The sequence below is a fragment of the Artemia sp. Qi Xiang Cuo genome, chromosome 19, assembly GCF_049724085.1.
Source record: "Artemia sp. Qi Xiang Cuo chromosome 19, ASM4972408v1, whole genome shotgun sequence".
Lineage (NCBI taxonomy): Eukaryota > Metazoa > Arthropoda > Branchiopoda > Anostraca > Artemiidae > Artemia > Artemia sp. Qi Xiang Cuo.
In genome coordinates this window covers 9,372,381-9,395,232 of record NC_142812.1, presented here as the reverse complement: position 1 = coordinate 9,395,232, position 22,852 = coordinate 9,372,381, and the positions used below count along the sequence as shown (strand labels likewise).

Below are 22,852 nucleotides of genomic sequence, written 5' to 3'. Positions count from 1 at the left end.
TTGGAGGGCAACTATCCCCCCCCCGCGCCATTATTCCCCCAAACACGTCCAATCAAAATTTTTAGATACCCATTTCGTTCAGCGTAGTTGATTTCCAGATAGAAAATATGTTTTTGAGGAGGAAACTCCCCCACAACCCTCAGGGCAAGGGTTTTAAGTTATGCCTTGGGGGCATATGAGGTTTTTATAGAAGGTGTTGTTGTAGAAACTTCAAAACAGGCTCATTCGATTGGAAATTCAAAGCGCTAGTACCCTTTTTAATAGTCGAAAGTGATTGGAGGGCAACTTGCCCCCTACCCCCCGCCCCTCAGTCACCCCACAACAACTAATCAAAATTTCTTGAAACCCATTTTGTTCAGCGTAGTGGATTTCCAAATAGAAAATTGTTTTTTGAGAAGGAAACTCGCCCAAAACCCTAAGGGCAAGGGTTTTAATTTATGCCCTTGGGTTCTATAAGGTTTTTATAGAAGGATTTGTAGTAGAAACTTCAATAAAAGCTCATTCGACTTGAAATTCAAAGGGCTAGTGCCATTTTTAATAGTCGAAAGTGATTGGAGGGCAACTAGCCCTCCCACACCTATCATTCCCCCAAACACATCCAATAAAAATTTTGAGATAGCCATTTTGTTTAGGGTAGTTGATTTCCAGATAGAAAACATATTTTTAAGGAGGACACTCACCCATAACCCACAGGGCAAGGATTATAAGCTATGCCCTGGGGGCATATAAGGTTTTTATTGAAATTTTTGTCGTAGAAACTTGAAAAAGGGCTCATTCGATTTGAAATTCAAAGGACTAGTACCCTTTTTAATAGTCAAAAGTGATTTGTGGGCAACTCACACCCTTCTCTCGCCCACCTTTTCCCAAAACACATCCAATCAAAATTTTTAGATAGCCATTTTATGCAACGTAGTTAAAATTTTTGGAAATTAGGTCTTTAAGGATGACAAACCTACCCCCCACACCCCTCAGGGCAAGGGTTGTAAGTTATGCCCTGGGGGCATATAAAGTTTTTATTGAAAGCGTTGTCGTAGAAACTTCAAAAGGGCTCATTCAATTGGAAATTGAAAGGGCTAGTGCCTGTTTTAATAGTTTAAAGTGATTGGATAGCGACTAACGCCCCTCTCACACCCACCATTTCCCCAAACACATGCAATCAAAATTTTGGGATATACATTTTTTTCAACGTAGTTGAAAGTTCTGGAAATTAGGTCTTTCAGGATAATAACCCCCTCAGAGCCCTCAGTGCAAGGGTTGTAAGTTATGCCCTGGGGGCATATAAGGTTTATATAGGAAGTTGTTGTATATGATTTATAGAATAGATTTTAGTCTTCCTCAAATCCAATTTTTATATGTTTGAATGCTAAATGTTGACTTAAGATTAAATCAAAATGCACTGTGATACTGCTAATTCCCAATAAGGCATCTCAGCAGTATCCCAAGAACGACTGAGGGTATTATGTTCAAACGTTCGGGGCTACCTCTCCTCTTAAAATTTAACCAAATCCATATAGCGTAAGTGTATCCAAGCTATCGAAGAAAGTAAACAGATTTTTTGCGAATACTATCAAGTTTTCCATTACAGGTCAACTAGAAGAGGTATGAAACTAAATTAAACAGTACTATTTGTGTCCAGATTTTTAAAAGGGCGTATCTTGTTAAAAATTGCTGAAAATTTTTCTCTGGTATACAAATAGCAGGTCGAACTATAAAGTCTTAAAAAACGAAAAGATTTAAAGTATTATTTTCTTTTTCCCTGAAAAGACTATGTCAATATAAAATGAACAGAAATTAATTAAAAAAAAACTTTTTCCACAAAATAAGTTTTTCAAAGAAAAGTAAAAAACTCCATTAAACAAAAAATGAGCAAAAATAAAATCAAATAATCTACCAAGCGTGAAACTACCACAAATCAGCATTGATAAATAAATGAAACCCAAAACGAACAGAAATTACAATATTTAATCGAGTCAAACTCAAAACGAGGAGAAAATAATACAAGTTGGGTGCAAAACCCCTATGCCTTCCCAGGGCCAGAACAAAATTTGCACTTTACTGAAAAAATATAATTTTTTTTACTTTTTTAGCTTTAATAAATCAAACAATATTTACATTTTGATTACTAAATATCAGTATGTGTATATTAAACAGACAATGCTCATACATTTGTATTTTTTCAGTAAAGTGCAAATTTTGTTCTGGCCTTGGGAAGGCACGGGAGTTCTGCGCCCAACTTGCGTTGATTTCTGCTCGTTTTGAGTTTGACTCTGTTAATTATTGTAATTTCTGTTCGTTTTTGGTTTCATTTATTTATCTATGCTGATTTGTGGTAGTTTCACGCTTGGTAGATTATTTGATTTTAGTTTTGCTCATTTTTGTTTAATGGAGTTCTTTATTTTTCTTTTAAAAACTTATTTTATGGAAAAATTTTTTTTAATTAATTTTATTAAAGAATAAGAACAATTTTTTTAATGATTTTCGAAGGCTTTAATTAGTTCCACCGAAATGTTCTTAATTTTTTGTCTCCACGTCAAAGGGCAAAATCATGGGAAGTTCAGAGACATTAATCATATGACTTGTAATATATATTCTAGTGTCTTTGTTTGTTAAGATATAATAATACTACATACGTTTCTTGTCAGACTTATCTGAGCCTGGATACTTTGATGTCAACGTTCTATCCTTGATTTGCACGAATATGCATTCTTTCTATAGCCCAACAGTCGCTTTCTCTCCTTTAGGGAGAAGTTGTCATTTTTGTTTGTCAATGAAACCTTTTTGCAGCTTTAGTTTTACTTTTTTTTCTACGGAATTTTCTTATCAACTAATTTCGAATGATGGCCTTTTTGTCACTGGATCTTGGACAAAAAGAACGTTCAAAGTTAACTAAGAATTGCAAAAAAAAAGGGTAAAATCTACTTATTAGAACGAATGAGTCTATGATATTTGATATTATGCATGCAATAAATCATTAGTCAGCAGCCAATTATATTAAGTTAATGGGACATTATCGCCATCTTCTTTAAGAATGTACTTTTAGAATCCGATTATAATAGTCACCTTCTGGTGGAAATATTCTTCCTTGTATTCATATGACTTGACTAACTCAAAACATGCAGAGAAAATACAAGCTAATGTGCTAAACAGAACAATTGAGCAATCCATTATTCATTCACAATTTAACAGATGAAACTTTTCTTCGCAATTTAGGGTCGCTACAAACTAAAATTAAAATGTTACTAGTTTCTGCTGACCTTGCTTGAGATTAGCCATTACAACAGGTTTCAAGTAGACTTTCCGAAAGTTAGTCAAAGGAAAAGGAACATTAAATGTTTCATGGGTGTAATTTCCAAGTGAACCTTTCCAAAGACCAAAAGAGATTATGACAAATTTAGCCCAATCCTACATTTTATGAACGAAGGTGTTCTGTCAGAAGCACCACTCAAAACATAAATTCTACATATTATGAAGAGAATTTAATTTTTACCTTTGGATCCCATTGATGTGATTTTTTACTCAAAACGGCTCACAGATAGCGGATGTCGCAAAGTCGCAAAGATGTTCATACAGAAATGGTTCACTGCAGCTACTGAAACGCAAAAAATATCATGAAATATTCAAAAGCATATGAATAGGCTAGATCAAGCTCTAGAAGCCCGGAAAAACATTCAAAGGGCTAGTTTATATTAGCTTAGAACAGCAATATGCCCAATGAAAAATACAGTTCTTATATTCTATTTTCATTTCCCTAAAAATATCCCCCCAGGTCCGAGAATTAAAATCTTGCATAAAAAAAACGCAGCCCTCATGCCTTCATTCAGTACTGAATTAGACTTTGAACTGTGAGGAGACGCAAATTGGATTTAACTTTGAATTTAATTGGTTTGAAAAAAGTGTATTTGTTAGACAGTGAAGATATTGCGAAACATTGAATTGCCTTGGGATTATACACCTTGGATTACGTCATTTAACTATGACAAAAAAAGAAAATAACCCAAAGCCAATGAATCAAGCTCTGATTGAGTTGTAGTTCAGGTGTCTTTACCGCTTGCCCTGAGGGGTGGAATGAAATGCAAGTATTTTAATATTTGATTAGTTGAATTTTGCAAACGCTACAGAGTATTCCTGAAATTTGGTTGTGATTCGTGAGGTAGCGTCGGTATTCAAACGCTGTTGGAAGTGGTCGGTGCAGGAGATAGGGGTGTTAGCCTTGCCCAAATTAACGGTGGCTTAGCGAACTGCACGTCCGCATCAACGTGGATAAATAATAGGGGCAAGAATGGGTAAGAAAGATTAAATATTTTATTTGCACTTGCCATGGGGCGAAAAAGGAGGATTGCTAAAACTGTCCAAGTAGGATCTCAGTCTGTTGAGAACAGTTTGTTGAATTCGACCGTTTCATCCGAAGGGAATAACGATGTCACTTCACTGAAAACTCTGGCGGGTGATTTTGCTAAGATGTTAACAATACTTACTGAGAATGGTAAAAAACTAGACTCTATAAACGATAGTATAAAAGTGTTAGAAAATCGTATGGTATCAGTGGAAAATACACAGTCTGAGCTAAAATCAGAAGCTAATACTACGAGTTCACGTGTTGCACAGCTTGAATCTGATATTCAAAGCTTAAGAAATCAAATGTCAATTATGACAAGTGAAACGAAAAAGTATGAAATTGGGAGTGCAGATCTGTCTCGTCGGCTTATGGCATCTGAGTATCGACTTACAGAGACGAATCTTATCGTTTGGAATGCTCCCTGTGAAAATACCACCCAAGCCGAATCGTTTTTTGACCAGTTGTGTTTGGAGGGTCTAAGTGTGTCCATGGTCCCGAGGTTTCGAGTTGTTGGTAATGTCCGTAAGGAGCAACAGTATTTTAAAGTTGATATTGGTTCTCGAGATGCGAAGGTCAGTGTGCTTAAGAACGGAAAGAAATTAAAAGGTAAAGTTATTGGACACCATAGAAATGTATCTGTTAGCGATGATGCAGCAATATCAGTTCGTGAAGCTCGAAGGAAGTTGTATGTAAAGAAATCTAGATTAAATGCTATTGGAGTTTCATCATGGGTTTCTAATACAGTTCCACCATATATACAGATCAACCGTGGTGGTGTGGCGGCAAAATTTGGTTACGATGAACCTATCCCTGAGTTATGTGACTAAAAGATGGTTATATCATGAATGGTGAATTTATATTTTTTTAATATATTTTTTTTTTTTTTTTTTTTTTTTATTTGTGTTTTTGTAAAAAAAAAGAAAATTTGTTGTATTTTTTGTAATTTATTTAGTTTTTGTTAGAATTTAGAATGGGTAAGTGGTATACACCTGTAGAGTATTGTGTTTTCTTCAATTATAATTTTCTGGAATTCAGTAATGAAAACAGTAAGCCTGTATTGTGACAGGCTAGTGTTAGTGAGAATTTTTTCACTTTTTTTGTATTCGTTTGTTTATTTATACCATTTTGTTAATATGTTTCTAATTATTTTTAGGTTATATCCTGTTTTTTTCCGGAGCTTCACTTACGTTGGATGCGGGACCACGGACCCTCCGAGTTATAGTAAGTTATTCAGTTGGTTAGGTTTGGTTACAACTACCCTCCTTTTCTTTTATATATATATATATTTATAAAAAATGGTAATTGTTCGTAATGATCGTTTGGATTGGCTTGAGAATAATCCATTGAGTGTTTCGGATTTAGGATTAGGGGTACTTCACAGGGATTTTGATATGGGGGTAGATGATGTTTTTCCAAAGGTTAATTATAAGTGCCCAGTTGATTTACATACTAGACTGGCACCAAATAAACTTGGCATTTTTCATCTGAATTGTCAGGGGTTAAATAGTAAATTGGATTATTTGTCGGAGCTGTGTATGCTATCTGATTTTCATATTCTTGCACTTACTGAAACATGGCTAATGAATAATAATTCTGGACTATTGGATATTTCAAATTATAATATGTATGTTAAGAACCGTACTCACCATCAGCATGGAGGACTTGCCTTGTATATTAGAGCCGATTTGAATGTGAAGGTTAGGGATGATTTGTCTGTTAGTAGAGAGATGATTTTTGAGTGTTTTGTTGCGGAGGTTGATAAGAATGGTGACCCATTTTTTATTATTGTTTTTTTTCCGCCCCCCTTCAGCTAGTGTAGATTGTTTTATAGAAATATTAGAGCAACAAATGGACCTTCTAACTCGTAAGAACATGCCGTGTTTCGTGTGTGGAGATTTTAACATTGATTTGAAATTGTTAGCATCTAACTTAAAAGCCCGGAATTTTTTGAATTTAATGTTAGGTTATAGGATGCATCCTGCTGTAAATGTTTGTACTAGAGTGTCGGAGTCATCTTCATCTCTAATTGATAATGTATTTTTGAATGTTCCCCATGATTCGTCGAGTGTTGTGCTAAATGATGTTTCGGATAACTTTGGTTTGGCAATATTAGTTCCGGGTATATTAATGACTATTAATATTAACAGTGATGCTCGCCCTAAGCCTAAGAAATTATTAGTTAATTCAAATACTATTTCAAGGTTTAAGCTTAGGATAGAACAGTTAGATTTTAAATTTTTATAAGAAGAATTAGATTTAAATTTTAAGTTAGAGCTTTGGTATGTTAAGATTAAGGATACGTTTTTGGAATGTTGTGAAGTGTAAGGAATACAGAAGAGAAGGGTGTCTCCGAATAAACCTTGGATTACAAAGAGTTTGTTACAGTCAATTAATAGAAGACTGTTTTTTACATAAGTTGTCAACAAGGAGCAATGATCCTCATGATAAAGTAATATATAGAGTTAATAAAAGTAGGTTAAATACTGTACTCCGAGATGCTAAGGTAGAATATTATAAGGTTAAGTTTAAAAAAGTTGAGGGTAACCCGAGTAAGACTTGGAAATTGATTAAGTCGGTGACTTGCCCTGGTATTGTCTTGATCCGTCCAGATTATATAGGAATGAATAATAATGTTGCAGATGAGATGTGTAATCACTTCGCTACTATTGGGCAGCGTGTGTCATCATCGGTGCCAGTATTTGATCAAGATGGTGATTTTCGGCAGTTCCTACCTGAAGATTGTGATGTGTCTGCGTACCTTAAGTCTGTAACTATTGATGCATTATTTGATATTATAAATAATAATGAAAAATGGTGCATCAGGAGGCGATTTTATTTTGTTGAAGGTTTTGAAGTCGATTTTACCTGTTATATCTAGTCATTTTTTAGGACTTATAAACAATTGTTTAGAAGCTGGAATTTTTACCGATTGTCTAAATTGCGCGAATGTTATCCCGATATTTAAAGGAGGTGATAAGAATTGTTTTAGTTATTATAGACCGATTTCTTTACTGCCATTTATTTCTAGAGTGTTTGAAAAGTTGATTCATAGTAGGATGGTAAGTTTTTTTGAGAAAAGACTATTTTTTAGTTCTAGTCACTTTAGGTTTAGGAGTCATCATTCTACAGAGCATGCAGTTTTGTTTTTAACAACTTTTATTAATGATGCTTTAGACAAGGGTCTGAAGATAGCTTCGATACTTTAGGATGTTACTAAAGCATTTGAATCTGTTGATCATGATATACTAGTTAAAAAGTTATATAGTAGTGGTATACGTGGTGATTTTTTAAATGTGATAGTTAGTTTTCTTAAAGGAAGGACTCAGTCTCTCGTGATGGATGGAGTTACATCTAAAATTGAATATATTTCCATTGGAGTACCCCAGGGTTCCGTTTTGGGCCATTTGTTGTTTTGGTTTATATTAATGACCTTTGTAGAGCTTCAAGTAATGTGTCTTGTTCTTTAGACCTTGATACCTATGGTACTAAAGGAATTCTACCATGTTTTGCTGATGATGCCCATTTCACTGTAGCTGCTAGAACTGAAAATGAGTTGATGACTATATTGAAACAAGGTGTTTCTTTGATTGAAAAGTGGATGCGAGTAAATAATTTGAAACTGAATCATAATAAGTCGAATTTTTATTAATGGTAGAATTACTGGACATTATCCATGGATAAATAGGATAGATGTAGGGCACCATACTATTGTAAGATCTACTAGTACTAGATACCTAGGTGTTATAATTGATGAAAGCCTTAGTTTTAAAGACCATATTGCATCTGTTAGCTGCAAATTGTCTCGTAATATTGGTATTATGCGTAAACTTAGGTATCTTTTTCCGTGTGAAATTCTGAGAATGTTGTATTTTTCTATGGTTCACCCATATCTCATTTACCGTTGTATGGTTTGGTCGAAAACATTTGTAACTCACCTCCATCCGCTCTGTGTAATGCAGAATCCTATCTGTATCGGTGAGGCATCTTTACCACGAGTATAAAATTCTACCGTTGGCAGGAATATGTGTATTCTATAATGCTCTGTTTATGTTTAAATATTTAGCTTCGGAGTTACCATCATGTTTTTCAGGAATGTTTAGTCTTGCGTCTACTATTCACGATCATTTGACACGATCTTCTCAGTTGGTGTGAAGACCAGCTATGGTCACGTCTAGGTCTAGGTTTTCAATTCGCCATGTTGTTCCGTTAGTTTGGGAGAGTTTTCCAGAGGATTTGAGGAATGTTGGGGGTTTGCAGGAATTTCGTAAGTTGCTAAAGAACCATTGTTTTGATGTGTATATTTTGAATGGATTATTCTATGCCACTTAAGTTATGTTTTTGAGGAGGGTTTAGTTGCAGCTGAATATGATTATAATTGTTATTATTTTGTTAGGTGTTGTTTGGAGGCTCGTTGGTTTTTGGGTCCGGTAAGTTGAACTCTAATTATGTTGTTTTTTTTTGATTTATTAGGAGGATTTTCTCCCGCGCAAGCATGCTTCAGAGAATCGATGATGTATGTATATATTTTTTTTTTAATAAACCCAATGTTACTTTGTTGTTTTTCAAATATCAATGAAAAACTTCTAATAAACATGATTAATTTCTCAGTTACTTGCAATTTATGGTTCTAAAAAGCTTTTAATTCAGAATAATGGATGTCATTTTGAGCGGCTCAGTAGAAATGTTTTAATGCAACCGTTAAACCGTTGTGACCCATAAACTTGTAGCAAAACACGGTGGAAATTTGATGGATTACACAAAAACTGCTGGTTTTCCGTGAAATCGCATTAGTGGGTCGTTTAGTCTTTGTAAAGATTACTTGACATTGGCTAGGTAGGCCTATTAAACCGGTTTGCATAAGGTCCGTCAAAACGTAGACTTATTGTCGAAGCATTGTTTTTAGTAGACCAACACTGGGCCATTTCATACTTCATTTCAAGTAGCTTATATTGTGGAATGGCTATGGAAAATCACGACAACCCTTTATTACTTCTTGAGGTTTAGAAAGTTCTTGCAGTCGTCAGCCGGCTTTAATAACGTTCTATCAATTACCACCTTGTTTAGTATAATTCTAATTTGACATGTTAATTCCTAATTATACAAATATTCCCCATGAAAAACCACTAAACTGCCATTATTATAAAGTTATTTTTCCTATACTTAACATTTTATACAAAATAATAATAGACATAGAATTTTCACATTATAGGCATATTTTTGTACAGTTTAGTATCAAAAATGAATTTTGAAAATGATAAATTAAACTTCAAGAATTCGCAGGCTTGAATATAAGCCTTTTGGACACACCTTCATCAGGAAAAGTAGCAAGGCTTCATCTGCTCTCTAATATATCTATATTTCATAGACATGGCTTTAACAAACAATGATACTCAGCTGGTAGACCCTGACCAACAAGTAAGTTAACAAAAGACTTGCTTTTTTTTCAGGGTACATTCTGTGTTTAAGTTAGAAAAATTCTTGTGTTTGGGCTCTTCTGAAGGGAAAACCATCACAGCAAAAAGCACTAGTAGCCTAACATTTGATCTCCAGTCATCATAATTTTTCAATCAGTAGGCTAGGCTAGGCTAGTTGATAAATTTCTAGTGGGTCATATAATTTATCTAAGATGAAAGTGAAAATGGGTAATTTTCTAGGTGGCACTATAATTTAGCTAGGATGAAAGTGAAAACATCATTTGATGCTTGTTTTTATGCTCTCATAATTCAATAGGCTAATTGCTTCTGTTGCAAATTGCATCTTGAGCCCTTAGCAGGACCCCAAAGGTATTTTATACAAATTATAAGAGAGCACAAAAAAGCATCAAATGATGTTTTCACTTTCAGGTAAAATTCTACTTTAGCTACTTTTGGCTATCTTGGAAATAGGTTGGGTTAAGAAAATGAGAGTTTCAGGTATATGTCTTCAGGCTAAAGTATGGGTCAATATTTACCAAGTCATATTATTGAGTTTGGAATAAATTGAATACGCCATTCGATGCCTTTTTTATGCTGATTACGAATATAATGAACATTTCTATCGGAAATAAATTTCAGCCCCCCCCCTATATATGCTATACCTAACCTAACCCTAAATTGGCCTATATAGGGGGGGGCTGAAATTCATTTCTGATAGAAATGCTTATTATATTCGTAATCAGCATAAAAAAAGGCATCAAATGGTGTATTACCTTTAGTCCTAACTCAATAATTTGATTTGGTATATATTGACCAAAGTATGTCCCTGGAAGGTATTTTGAAGTACCTACCTCCACTCCTTCTCCCTCTAGAGTGTCATGAAATTTGCCTACATCATGACAGGTCTATACCCATTGAAATTTTGACAAAACAACATTTTACCTTAATTTTCAGTTATCAGTTTCTTTTTCTCTGGTTTTAGCTGTGAAAATGCAATTTCAATTATTTGAGCAGAATATTAAGACATAGCCTATAAATAGTTTATTCCCAAAATTTAGGAAATGTATTTGTATATCTTTAAAACCTTATAAATTAGGAGTGAGCAAAGTTGCGAAGCTAAAAGCAATTTTGTTGTGCTTCATTTAAGCAGAATATTTCTTTTGCAAGGTTTCACTTTTATAATTCACAGATTTTTAAAGGTCATCAAAGGTCAGGACCCTCTAGAGGGAGGAGTTGAGGTGGGTACTTCAAATATCTTCCCCTGACATACTAATTTAATAATAATTTTTGTCATAGGCTAAATGAATTTTACCCCCACCCCTATTTATACCAATTTGGGTGTATATTTGCACATTAGGGGGGGTAAAGTTTAAACTTACCTCCCGTTTACATCAGAAATAAAATATACCCCCACCTTCCTAATATGCAAACATATACCCTGAATTGGTATATATAAGGGTGGGGGTAAAATTCATTTCCAACAAAAATGACGGTCAATATATACAAAATCATATTATTGAGTAAATACTAAATTTAATGAACCATTCGTTGCCTTTTTTTATGCTTATAAAAAATATAACAATCATTTATATAGGAAATTAATTTCAGCCCCCCCCCCCTAAATTTTCCAAATCATGGGTTGGTTAGGGTGTAGAATTATATAACCTGAATTGGCATATATAGAGGGGGCTGAAATTTATTTCCAATAGAAATGATTACTATATTCATAATCAGCATAAAAAACGGCATCAAGTGGTATATTCACTTTATGTGTAAGTCAATAATATGATTTGGTAGAAATTTACCAAGTATTATACTTGTAAAGAGCATAAAAAAAGGCATCAAGTGGTATATTCACTTTAGTTGTAAGTCAATAATATGATTTGGTAAAAATTTACCAGTAAACATACCCCTTGATGCCTTTTTTTATGCTCTTTCCAAATATAATAATCATTTTTGTCAGAAATGAATTTTACCCCCACCCCTATATATACCAATTCAGGGTGTATGTTTGTACATTAAGGGGGGTTGGGGGGAAAGTTTAAACTTACCTCTCATTTACTAAAGAAATAAAATTTACCCCCACCCCTCTAATGTACAAATATATACCCTGAATTGGTATAGATAGGCACAGGCATCCCAAGACTCATTTCATTGGAGGGACAATCTTTGTAAATTTTACCAAATTACTACCTGATTTATGCTGAATTTTCTGCAGAAATTAAGATTTTTGCTAAATTTTGGGCAATTTTGCTGGAATTTTTGCCCTTGGCAAAAATTTTACCAAATGCCAAAAATTTTGGAGGTGTGGCTTGCCCCTCCCTGCCCCCCCTGGGATGCCCCTTTATATAGGGGTGGTGGTAAAATTCATTTCTGACAAACATGATTATTATATTTGAAAAGAGCATAAAAAATGCATCAAATGTTATGTTTACCTTATTCATAATTCAATAATATAATAATAATATATAATATAATATATATTGAAAACCCCTCATATACAATAAATGTACAATGACAGAGTATACAAAAATACGATGAGAGGGAACAAAACGATAATAATAACAACAAAAGCAACAACTTCTTAAATAGTATACAAAATAGTACAAAAAGTGGAAACTGAAAGATAGCATACTCAAAGATTACAACAGAAACAACAACTTCTTCGAAAATAGAAATAAAGACAACAACTTTTGAAAGGAGAAAAAAAAAAAAAAAAAAAAAAAAAAAGGGAAAATTAAACAAGCAAACTTGCCCCCGAGTGCTTTAGAATTGCTGGTTTTGTTTTTTGCTGGATAATAAGTGTCTGAACAGCTAGATTTGGGTCTGCTAGGTTATAGCGCCAAATCAGAAAACTATTTTTTGTCCAAGGTTGCAATTTTAGTAGGTACTTTGCAAAACGGAAAAATATAGAGCGGATTTTAGACTTTTCACAGATTGCCAATAAATTCCAGAAAGGGGTCACATATAATATATGTGGCAGAGCGGTAGCGTTGTAAATACTTGCCAGTAGTGGATGGTTAAATCTCAGAGTGGATTTAACAATCAAAGCATAGGAGCTGGATATTCACCGTTCAAGATGTGAGATCAGGAGGGAATGGGTATGCTGTAATGAGGAACCTATTGGAAGCCCCAGATATATTATTTTATCAACTGGTTTTACTGAGCAATCACCTAGTGTGATATTAGTAGGAGGGTCATTCTTCCAATTATAAAGCAAAACTTCCGACTTTTGGGAGTTAAATCTCAGACCGACTTTCTTGTAGTTGGACTGCAGACATGAGAATATTTCTGAAAGGTGGTTAAGCATCCAACTGAGATTCAGCGTGTCATCGGCATAGCACACTAGGGAGATGTCAATGGAACTGAGAATGCATGATGAAGGACAGCTGTCTTGAGGTTCAATAATGTAGTTATTGAAGAAATTGGGGGATAAAAATGCTCCCTGACGGGCACCTTTATGGACTGGTATCAAAGCTGAATGTGGGTATCAAAGCTGAATATGAATAACCAAAAATTTACCCTTTTTTATGCTCTTTCACAATTCAGTAATTGCTTCTGGGTCTAATTGTATCTTGAGCCCTTAAAGGGGCCCTAAAGGTATTTTATATGAATTATGAAAGACTATAAAAAAAGGATCAAATGAAGTTTTAACTTTCATCCTAGCTAAATTATATGGCCCACTGCAAATTCACCCTGAACTTTGCTTTGACAACATCATTTGACAATTTTAACTTTGCCCTTAGCTGTTCCAGAGATTTCACATATATACCCCATGGAAAAAATTGGATGTGCTTGTTGTCTTTTGATTTAGTTTAATATCCCTAAAACATACCCTGAAGGTCCAGCATAATACCCTTGAGTTTACCTGGGATATTGCATAAACAGCTTTTTGACTGTTTATCTGGATACATGTAGCTTATTTGGATTTAGCTTTATATCTCTCTCGTCTCTCCCTGAAAGTGTCAACTTAATACCCTGTTCCATAATGAGACATTGCATCTCTATAGATGTTGGATAATAATTTGCTTATATACAAACAATTTAAGAATCTTTGTTTTGAATTCTCACTATTGCCTAAAATCCTACTCAAATTGCTAAAATTGTGTGTTTAAAAAATTAGAACCAAAGATTATTAGACTCAAACTAAAATTAAGAAAAACATTTTTATCCAAATTTTAGACAGATAGGCCATTTCTGAAACCTTTGAAATAGGGTAGGAGTAGAGAGCAGAGCTTGAAAACAACTTCCTAGAACATAATTTTCAACTCTGAGTTAATTACCAAGGGTATTATACTTATAACTCAACCCTTTCCCATTATAGCAAAAAGCCTATTGTTTGAAATTTTACCAAAGTGTTGGTTCATTACATTCAGCAATCATCTATATATTTAATTTTCAGAGTTGCTTGCTGTTTAAATTTTTTCTATAGCTGTTGTTATAAACGGACTTTGGCTAAAAAGCAAGTATAAAAGGAATTCCAACCAACAAAATCAATTAACTTTTGGATATAGTTTAGGCCCCCAGCTGAAATTTGTTTTCTTTACAAATCTTATCAAAACTAAGAAAAGCCTGCATAATCCAAGCATCCACAAAAACAGACCTGTTTTCTTTAGTATATACCTTTATGGTACTATATGGCTTATTTTTCAGTTTTCATTGTCATTTTACTTGATTTGGGAAAAGATGGCTTCAATCTTGCTCCCTCCCCTAGGATCTTGGTGAAATTAAGCCACTGAGCTTAGGGCTATATTCAGACATAAGTAGGGAAAGGGTAAGGATGCAGTTAAACTGAATTAAATTAACAGTGAATAAAAGTTAATTGTCATTTTTTTTTCAAAATAAATTTTTATTTTCTTTTTAGGATCCTCAAGTTGTGTTGGTGGACTCTGGAAACCTTACAAAACTGCACAATGGACTTCATGCTTATCATGAGAGAATTAGGTTAGTTCCTTTAGAATTTTAAATTGTCCTCAGTTGCATTTATAACACAAAGGTAGTTTCATAAACCACATTGTCCTGCCATAAAAAAACGAATATGAAGAAATAAATATTAAATTATATTTATATATATATATATATATATATATATATATATATATATATATATATATATATATATATATATATATATATATATATATATATATATATATATATATATATATATATATATATATATATATATATATATATATATATATATATATATATCAGTGGTTTCAATTCACGAAAATGCAGGAGGGGGCTGTATTTTTGAATATTTAGTAGTTGGCAATTTTGATTTTGCTGTTTTTCAGTTTTTTTAGTGAAAGTACAAAAAAAGCATGTTTTGATGGCAAAACCAAAAAAAAAAGTATGTTTTGAAATCCAAGGGGAGTTTGTATCCCCACCACCTTCCCCCGGTTGACATCACTGGGGGATACACACATTATTTAAGTACTGTGCTGAGAAAGGAAAAGAAACAGAAATGAAAAAAGTTACATAAGCTTGAATCTAGGGCAGAAAAGATTAACATGAAGAACAGTGAAATGCCAAAAGCAAAACTTACAAAATAAAAGAGTTTTCTGTGATGAGTTTTGATTGGCTATTTTCAAACAATTAGTGGTAGCAAACTGTAAATAAGGAACAACCAAATTAGCAACCAAAAACCAAATTTTGATAATAATGTATATACATGTATATAGGAATTGGCTTTTCTTTGCAATTCTGAGTGTATAAAGCTTACTAAGTTTTTATTTACCCATCAAAGGGTACAAGCCTATAGAACTGTTAGCTCAGTAAAACATTCTGCAAGTTGTATGTGATTTTAACCCATTACAGAACATATGGGTAAATGTTCCTGTGCTACAATGTGTGAGGAACGCCTAAGGGTGTTAAATTGAATTTACAATGAATTTTGAAGAGATTCCTGAAGTAGTAAATTCAGCTGATCAAAATGGCGTATCTGCAATACCCCAGGAACAACTGGGGTTGTTAAGTTAAAAGTTATAACTTATAACAGAAGCAGGAATCCTATACCATCTGCTTCTTAAATTGCAGAAGTCCAATCTCCACCAGAATTTAGAAAATAATAAAAAGATTTAATTGATAAGTTAATGGTTTCAATATTATGTTTAAGTTTTAACCAAAGTCTTGTATATAAAGTAAAGAGACACTACTCAAAATTTTAGAAATTCAAGTCTGAGGTTCTACTTTGGTTTCATGGTTGCTTTGGCTTTTCTTTACTATTTCATCTGTAAATTTAGTTTGATAACCATTGCAGAATAATATGCCTTCAAATACACGGCTTCAGAATCTAGATACCCAGAGGAACAAGTTCTAACAACTCTATCAACCAATGAAACAACAACTCCTTTCTTTACTGAAACTGGGTAGTATGAGTCGAAGTTTAGATAACATTATTATTTTGTTTCCTATACATTGAGAAAAGCAACCAATTTTCTCCTTTTGCTAATAAATCACCCAAAAAAGGGAACTTTTTCTCCTCCAACTTGAATGTGAACTTTAAGTTTTATTGAACCTATTTAAACAACCAAGAAATAGATTTAGACTCAGATCCGTGTCTGTATATATGTAAAATGTCATCAGTGAACCTATCTTGGATATAAGGAACTAGACAGAAACTTTGAATGGTGGACATCTCAGTGCAATTAAAAACAGATTGTCCAAAAGAGGACTTAGAGCAGCACTGATAGGGCAAACCAAGAACCTGCTGACGAAATTCGCCTCTAAAACCAAAATAAGCTGAATTTTACCAATGGACTGTTGGTTTGGCTGTGGGGGCTCCTTCGAATCCTCTTTTGGCTAATCTGTTTATGGGTCTTTTACCTTTTTTTTTAATTTTACTACCCGAGTTGTAAACAGCAATGAGCAAAAACAAACTACTTGCACACAGGTGAAAAAGACATCACATAGACGGGAGGAAAAAACTGGATTCAGGTATCCTTCACCAATCCTTTATTCATAAAATTCAAGAAAGCAGCCCCATTCTCCTTGGTTAACATCTACAGATTTTTCTGTGAGGTTGGTGGGGGGGGGGGAGGGAGGGGCCTATGAACGAATTATTATTCTTCTGGTTGAGTCTATCATGGACTACTGAGAGGATTTGTTAATTGTCTGGTTTTGAAAACACAAGAACTTATTTCGAAATAGTTTTTCATAAAAGGGAGTGCACAAGAAAGGCTGAGTGTTTTGAATTCAACATGAATGAACCAAATTCAACATGAACCGAATTCAACATAAATGACTGTTTTTACTGCTACAAAGGCTAAAGAACTTACTAAAAAATAAAAGTTTTTTTTATATACAATGAGTAAAGTAATAACTTTAAGTTTCGGCGTCCATTTAATTACTATTATGGTATTTTGCATAACAGACTTTAAGGTCAGGGATCCATCAACATGTTCCTGATGATAGCCTACTCCACAGACTTAAAAAAAATCTGTCCTACTTTTTATATAACTCCTTTGATGGTTTTCTGAATTTGCTGGATTATCTGTGACTTATCTGATATAATGTTGAAACAAATGTGCAAAAGTAGACACAAAAAGGTAAAAAAAAAATACAGAAGCAGATTATACCTGCAGGCAAGGCTGTATCCAGGGGGGGGGGATTCAACCCCCCCCCCCGAAATGTTTGTCTGACTCGTAAAAATAAAATAAAATGGACTTAAACGAATCTTGTATTCGTTTTTTTAGTTTTTTTTGTGTGTAAACCTCCCCCCCCCCAAAAAAAAAATATTTTTTAGTAAAACCCCCTCAGAAAAAAAAATCCTGGGTACGGCCTTGCCTGAAAGATGAGGTAGTATTCAGCAGAAGGATATCTACTTTTAATTTTGGGTTTGACCAAGTGGGTTTTATCAGTTTGATCTGAAATTTGCATTTTAATATTGGAAAGATTCTATTCCCTATTTGAATATCAAAACTTCTTATTTGATTGACAAGTACATTAGGTCAGTATCAGAAAATTTTCAAATTTCATAGTCTACTTTTCTGAACTTTCTGGGAGTGTTGGGAGAACATATGAGACCGTGTTCTCCTGAAAGTTTTTTTTATCATGTATTTTGGGGACAAATGTAAGTTTTAAGCCCATTTTATAGATATTTCTAAACTATTTCCTGGTTTGTATATTTCAGAATAATAAAGGGTAGAGGTAAACCCAATGTTCCCCTCTTTGCTTGTAGGTATGGTCAGCTGCTGTGCATTTAGTTTTTACATTCCTTAGGCCCAGCTTATTACCTTAAGGGGGGGGGGGGTATCACCAGGCTATTCTAAAATTGGGAAGAATATGATACCTTAACAGTGTATTGTTTAATCAAGTCTTGGGGTTTTGTATCCATTTCAATATATTTGCAGACAGTTTACTAAGGGTAATATTGGACCCAACTAGGTTGGAAATTAGTGAGTTTGCTGAACCTTCAATTCGAAATATATTCTGCTTCTTTCTTAGTTCTAATATAAGATGTTTATTTCAGAGAGCGTGAATCCCTCAGAGCTGCACATAGAGGCCATGAAGCTATGCATCTAGAAATGTTTTTAATACTGATTTTCAGCTTGATTGCAGGACAGTTCATATTGATAGAATGGAGGAAGAGACATTACAGGTCTTATCGAGTAATACCTCTTTAATTGTTACTATAGCCTAGTGTTACTTTAATTGTTATAATAGAAATGTTTTTAATACTGATTTTCAGCCTGATTGCAGGACAGTTCATATTGATAGAATGGAGGAAGAGACATTACAGGTCTTATCGAGTAATACGTCTTTAATTGTTAGTATAGCCTATTGTTACTTTAATTGTTACTATAGAAATGTTTTTAATACTGATTTTCAGCTTGATTGCAGGAAAATTCATATTGATAGCCTGGTGGAAGAGGTCATTACAGGACATTACAGGTCTTATCGGGTAATACCTCTTTAATTGTTACCATAGCCTGATAAGTTCTTTCTCAACCAAGCTTTATTGTTAGCAGACAGATTAAATCTGCTTACAACATAGTATATTTAGCACACTAAAGTATTATTAAATATTCCTAGTATTCTTAAGTCATGTTAAGTTTTTTTTTATCCTTCTTCAAAGATTTGTTACATAATCTAATAGCTATTATCAAAAATGGTTCTATAAGCCCAACAAAGTAATGTATTTATTCTTATATTGTTGTTGAATTATTGTTATTGTTATTAATATTGTTATTTATTAATTTTTAATCATTAATTATCAATATTACAAATAATATTGTTATTAAATATTACACTTAAATGTTTATAATTTAGTAATTTACTATATGCAAACAGCAAAACGAAGTGTAACAAACCCAATCAAATATAAAAATACACGCTTGATGAATGGACTCTGTCCAAAGCTTCGGAGATGGTATGACAGAGTGAGATGAAATTTAGGCTTAAAATTCAAATTCTTGGGAATTTTACTATTTCGCTTAAATTTTTCATTTTGGTCTTTCAGAATTCCCCCTTAACTTTAATGTAAAAGTCAGTAAAATAATATACGTATAATCCATAAAAATCGACCCAAAGTCCCCCCCCCCCCCCCTGTGAAAATCAGAATAGATTGGATTTGAAATGTATTTTTAGTATTACCCCCATCTGCCTGTATGTTTGTTCTATAAAAAAAAAAATACTGAAAAATATATTCAACCCCATACACTTTAAGAAAATCTGCTTACACTACACTAACCTGATCTCCTAAGGCTCAAAGGTGAGTACACCTGTAAAGGTCAGAAAAATGGTTTTGATTGCAAATTTCTCAGCTATAAACGTTTTGTATCTTTTTTTTTTTTTTTTTTTTTTTTACAATTTACTTTGTTTGCTTATGACAAGCTGCATTTAATGTTACAAAAGTAAAACAGTGGTATGGAAATAAATAATAGTATAAAATAATAGAAATGATTGGTGTTTTTCTTGTTTAAAACTCGTGGGCTTATCAGTCAAGACTTTAGCTCTTTTCTTATTTTTCTGTGCTAAAGTGGAGTGTTGATTTTTGACAGGCTACTGCAGTTTATACGTTTTTTTAGTAGCTCTTTGGATTCAAGGCGCTGAATTACCCTGGTTTATGTTTTGAGTTCAATTTCTCTTTGTGAAGGTGTTGGCAACCAGGCTTTTACCTGAATGGGGTAGTCTGTTTGGATTTAGGTGCGTTTATTTTAAGAGTATAGTGAGTAGGTATGGCATTATTTTGAGTTCAATACTCTTTGTGAAGGTGTAGGGAACCAGGCTTTTACCGGAATGGGGTATTATGTTTTGTTTTTGCTTGTTGGTGCTTTTTTTGTAGAGTATTGTGAGTAAGTATGGAATTATTTTGAGTTCAATACTCTTGGTGAAGGTGTTGGCAACCAGGCTTTTACCGGAATTGGGTATACTGTTTTGTTCTAGGTGCTTTTTTTGAAAAGTATAGTGAGTAGGTATGGCATTATTTTGAGTTAAATACTCTTTGTTAAGGTGTCGGCAACCAGGCTTTTACCGGAATGGGGTAGTCTGTTTGGTTTTAGGTGCTTTAAAAAATTATTTTGAAGATTATAGTGGGTAGGTATGGCATTATCACCTTACATTCAAATAGGCAGCTGTTAATAGTTTCTTTTTTATGTTGCAGGATCTTCAAAACGGGGACTAGGGGTTAGTCCTGTTGCATTAGGGATTTGATAAGAGAAAGTTTACAAATTGAGGCCACTTGAGCATGCACAGATTCTGTGATGCATTCTTAATGAAATTTGGAGAAAAATGGGAATAATTTCAATTTAGTATTATTTTCTCTGGCTTCTGATAAATACAGGTGATGGTTATATTTTCAAAAAAAAATATTTAAATTAGTATCATCAGCATGCAGATAAATTTTTCAAGCAAATGGAAGGATGATTCCAAATCTATTGCAAGCACTATACTATGGTTTTATGCATTTCATTTTATTAAAGCCCCAAGGACCAAGTTTATGGTACAGGCATAGAGCTGTGCTGACAAGGTAGACAAGCCACTTGGAAGAGCAGAAATTAATTTTTTTTTAATTTCGATTTGCATGCACCAGCTTGAGCAGACATGCACCAGACATGCACCAGATTGAGTTTCTTTACCTTAAACTGATCTGTCTGTATGTGCAGACATATTGGGAAAAGAATTACTATGTATCCGTTAAAACGCTGGCGTACCTCTTGATTTGAATGCAAAGCTTCTTATGGGATAGCAACAGGAGGTGGCATTTAAATGGAGATGCCTACTAGGGAAGTTTCCAAAAAACCATTAGATACAAACATACCTATATTCTTATATTTCAAAAATAATATTTGATTATCTTTTTCGTAATTTCCTCACATGGTCTCGACTTTATTTCTCTTCCCGTCTACCCCTTGTTGTTTTGTCAGCTGTATGTTTGCTTCTCTTTTCTCTGATGAGCTCATATTTATTGCTTTGCTTGTTATTTTGTTGAGGTCAAGCACATTTGGCCTCACAGAGTAAGATTGCCTTTAAGCTACAAGATCTTATACAAGTATATTGCTAATAAACTGAAAGGTTTATCTGGTTAATCTGCGTGTAACTTGTACTAAACCGAGATAGAGTTGCAGGAAAAGATATAGAGGAAAATGAAAAAGTTTGTGATACCTTGGAAGTGAAGGAAGATTTATTTTGTGAGGAAGAATTAGTGACAGTGCTAAAATGATTAAAAAATAGTAAAGCTCCAGGTGGTGATAATGTGGTTAATGAGTTTCTTAAATATGTGGCTCTGAGGTTAGAAATAAGTTAATGAAGATTATGAATATGATCTATGAAGAAGAGGAAGTACTTAGCGATTTTAGGAAAACCTTAATTAAACCATTGTACAAGAAAGATGACAAGAGTGAGTGTGGCTATTATCGAGGCATTAGTCTGATCTCTCTAGGTAGCAAATTACTTAGTTTTTAGACTGAGAGATGCTGTAGACAAAGTTATAAGAGAAGATCAGTGCGATTTTAGAAAAGGTAGAGGATGTGTCGACCAAGTTTTTACTCTTAGGTTAATAATTGAGAAGTGCCTGACTTATCAAACATTTTTAGTCCACAGTTTTATAGATTTTGAGCAAACATTTGATTATGTTGATAGAAGAGCTCTAGCGAAGATCTTATCCTTGTATGGTCTACCACACAAATACATTAAAGTGATTAGTGCTAAGTACGAGAATAACACTGCTGAGGTTAAGGTAGGAAAGGAGGTTAGCAGCTGGTTTCGCACTAAATCAGGAGTTAAGCAGGGTTGTGTTCAATCCCCGTTTATATTGATCATTTTGATGGATTTTCTCTTAAGCAGCACAGAAAAGGCAATGGGAAAAACTCTCCTGGACATAGATTATGCTGACGATTTAAACATCCTATATGAAAGTGTGAGCAAAATGCATGAACTTTTAGAGGTTTAGCGAGTTCAGGGAGCTAATATTGGTTTAAAAATTAATGTTAAGAAGGCTAAGTCACTAAGGCTAGGAATGAGTGAAGATGAAAAGGTGACGTAGAATAATGAAAAGATTGATCAGGTGGACAGCTTCATTTACCTTGGTAGTATTATTAGTAAAGACGGTGTGAGCAGTAAAGATGTTAAAAATAGAATAGCCAAGGCTTAGGGTGTTTTTCCACAGTTAAAAAAAAGTTTGGAAGAATATGAAGATAAGTCTGCAAACCCAGATCAGAATTTTGGGAGCTACAGTGATGACAGTGTTCAAATATGGCTCTGAAGCATGGGCGCTCTGAAACGCAGACGTAGATTTGCTAGATGTTTTCCAGAGAAATTGCCTACGGATTGCTGTGGGTACTGTACTGCCTTACCATATTTTCAACTGTAGGCTGTACGGAAACTGTGATTACAGTCCGTTTTCTGGAACTGAAATGGAAAAAAATTTGAGATGACTTGGGCACGTTTTGCGGATGAAGGGTGACAGATTGCCGAAGATTGTCCTTTCCGGCGAACCATCTAGGGCTAAACGGAAAGCAGGTCGTCCGCGGTTGGGTGGGAGGATGCCAGAAAGAAATATTTAATGGGAATAAGAACTTCCTGGGAGGGTGTAAAGAGAGAAGCTTTGAATAGATGTGGATGGAGGACGAGCGTGCATATCTGTGTTGGCCTCAGG

General features: G+C 34.0%; 2 protein-coding genes across 2 annotated transcripts in view; one reads left to right on the top strand and one right to left on the bottom strand.

Moving 5' to 3' along the window:
• Positions 1–3,221, bottom strand: part of LOC148940474 (lysosomal Pro-X carboxypeptidase) — a 93,725-nt gene extending 90,504 nt beyond the window's left edge. The window contains exon 1 of the mRNA XM_089105612.1: positions 3,061–3,221. Within this exon, the coding sequence (XP_088961738.1) occupies positions 3,061–3,165 (105 nt within the window). The 5' untranslated portion in view covers positions 3,166–3,221. The remainder of the gene's footprint in view (positions 1–3,060) is intronic.
• A 6,237-nt stretch (positions 3,222–9,458) lies between these two features.
• The window catches only part of LOC148940473 (E3 ubiquitin ligase Rnf121-like), a 29,573-nt gene continuing 16,179 nt past the window's right edge, over positions 9,459–22,852 (top strand). The window contains exons 1-3 of the mRNA XM_089105614.1: positions 9,459–9,751; positions 14,615–14,694; positions 18,227–18,365. Of these exons, the coding sequence (XP_088961740.1) occupies positions 9,704–9,751; positions 14,615–14,694; positions 18,227–18,365 (267 nt within the window). The 5' untranslated portion in view covers positions 9,459–9,703. The remainder of the gene's footprint in view (positions 9,752–14,614; positions 14,695–18,226; positions 18,366–22,852) is intronic.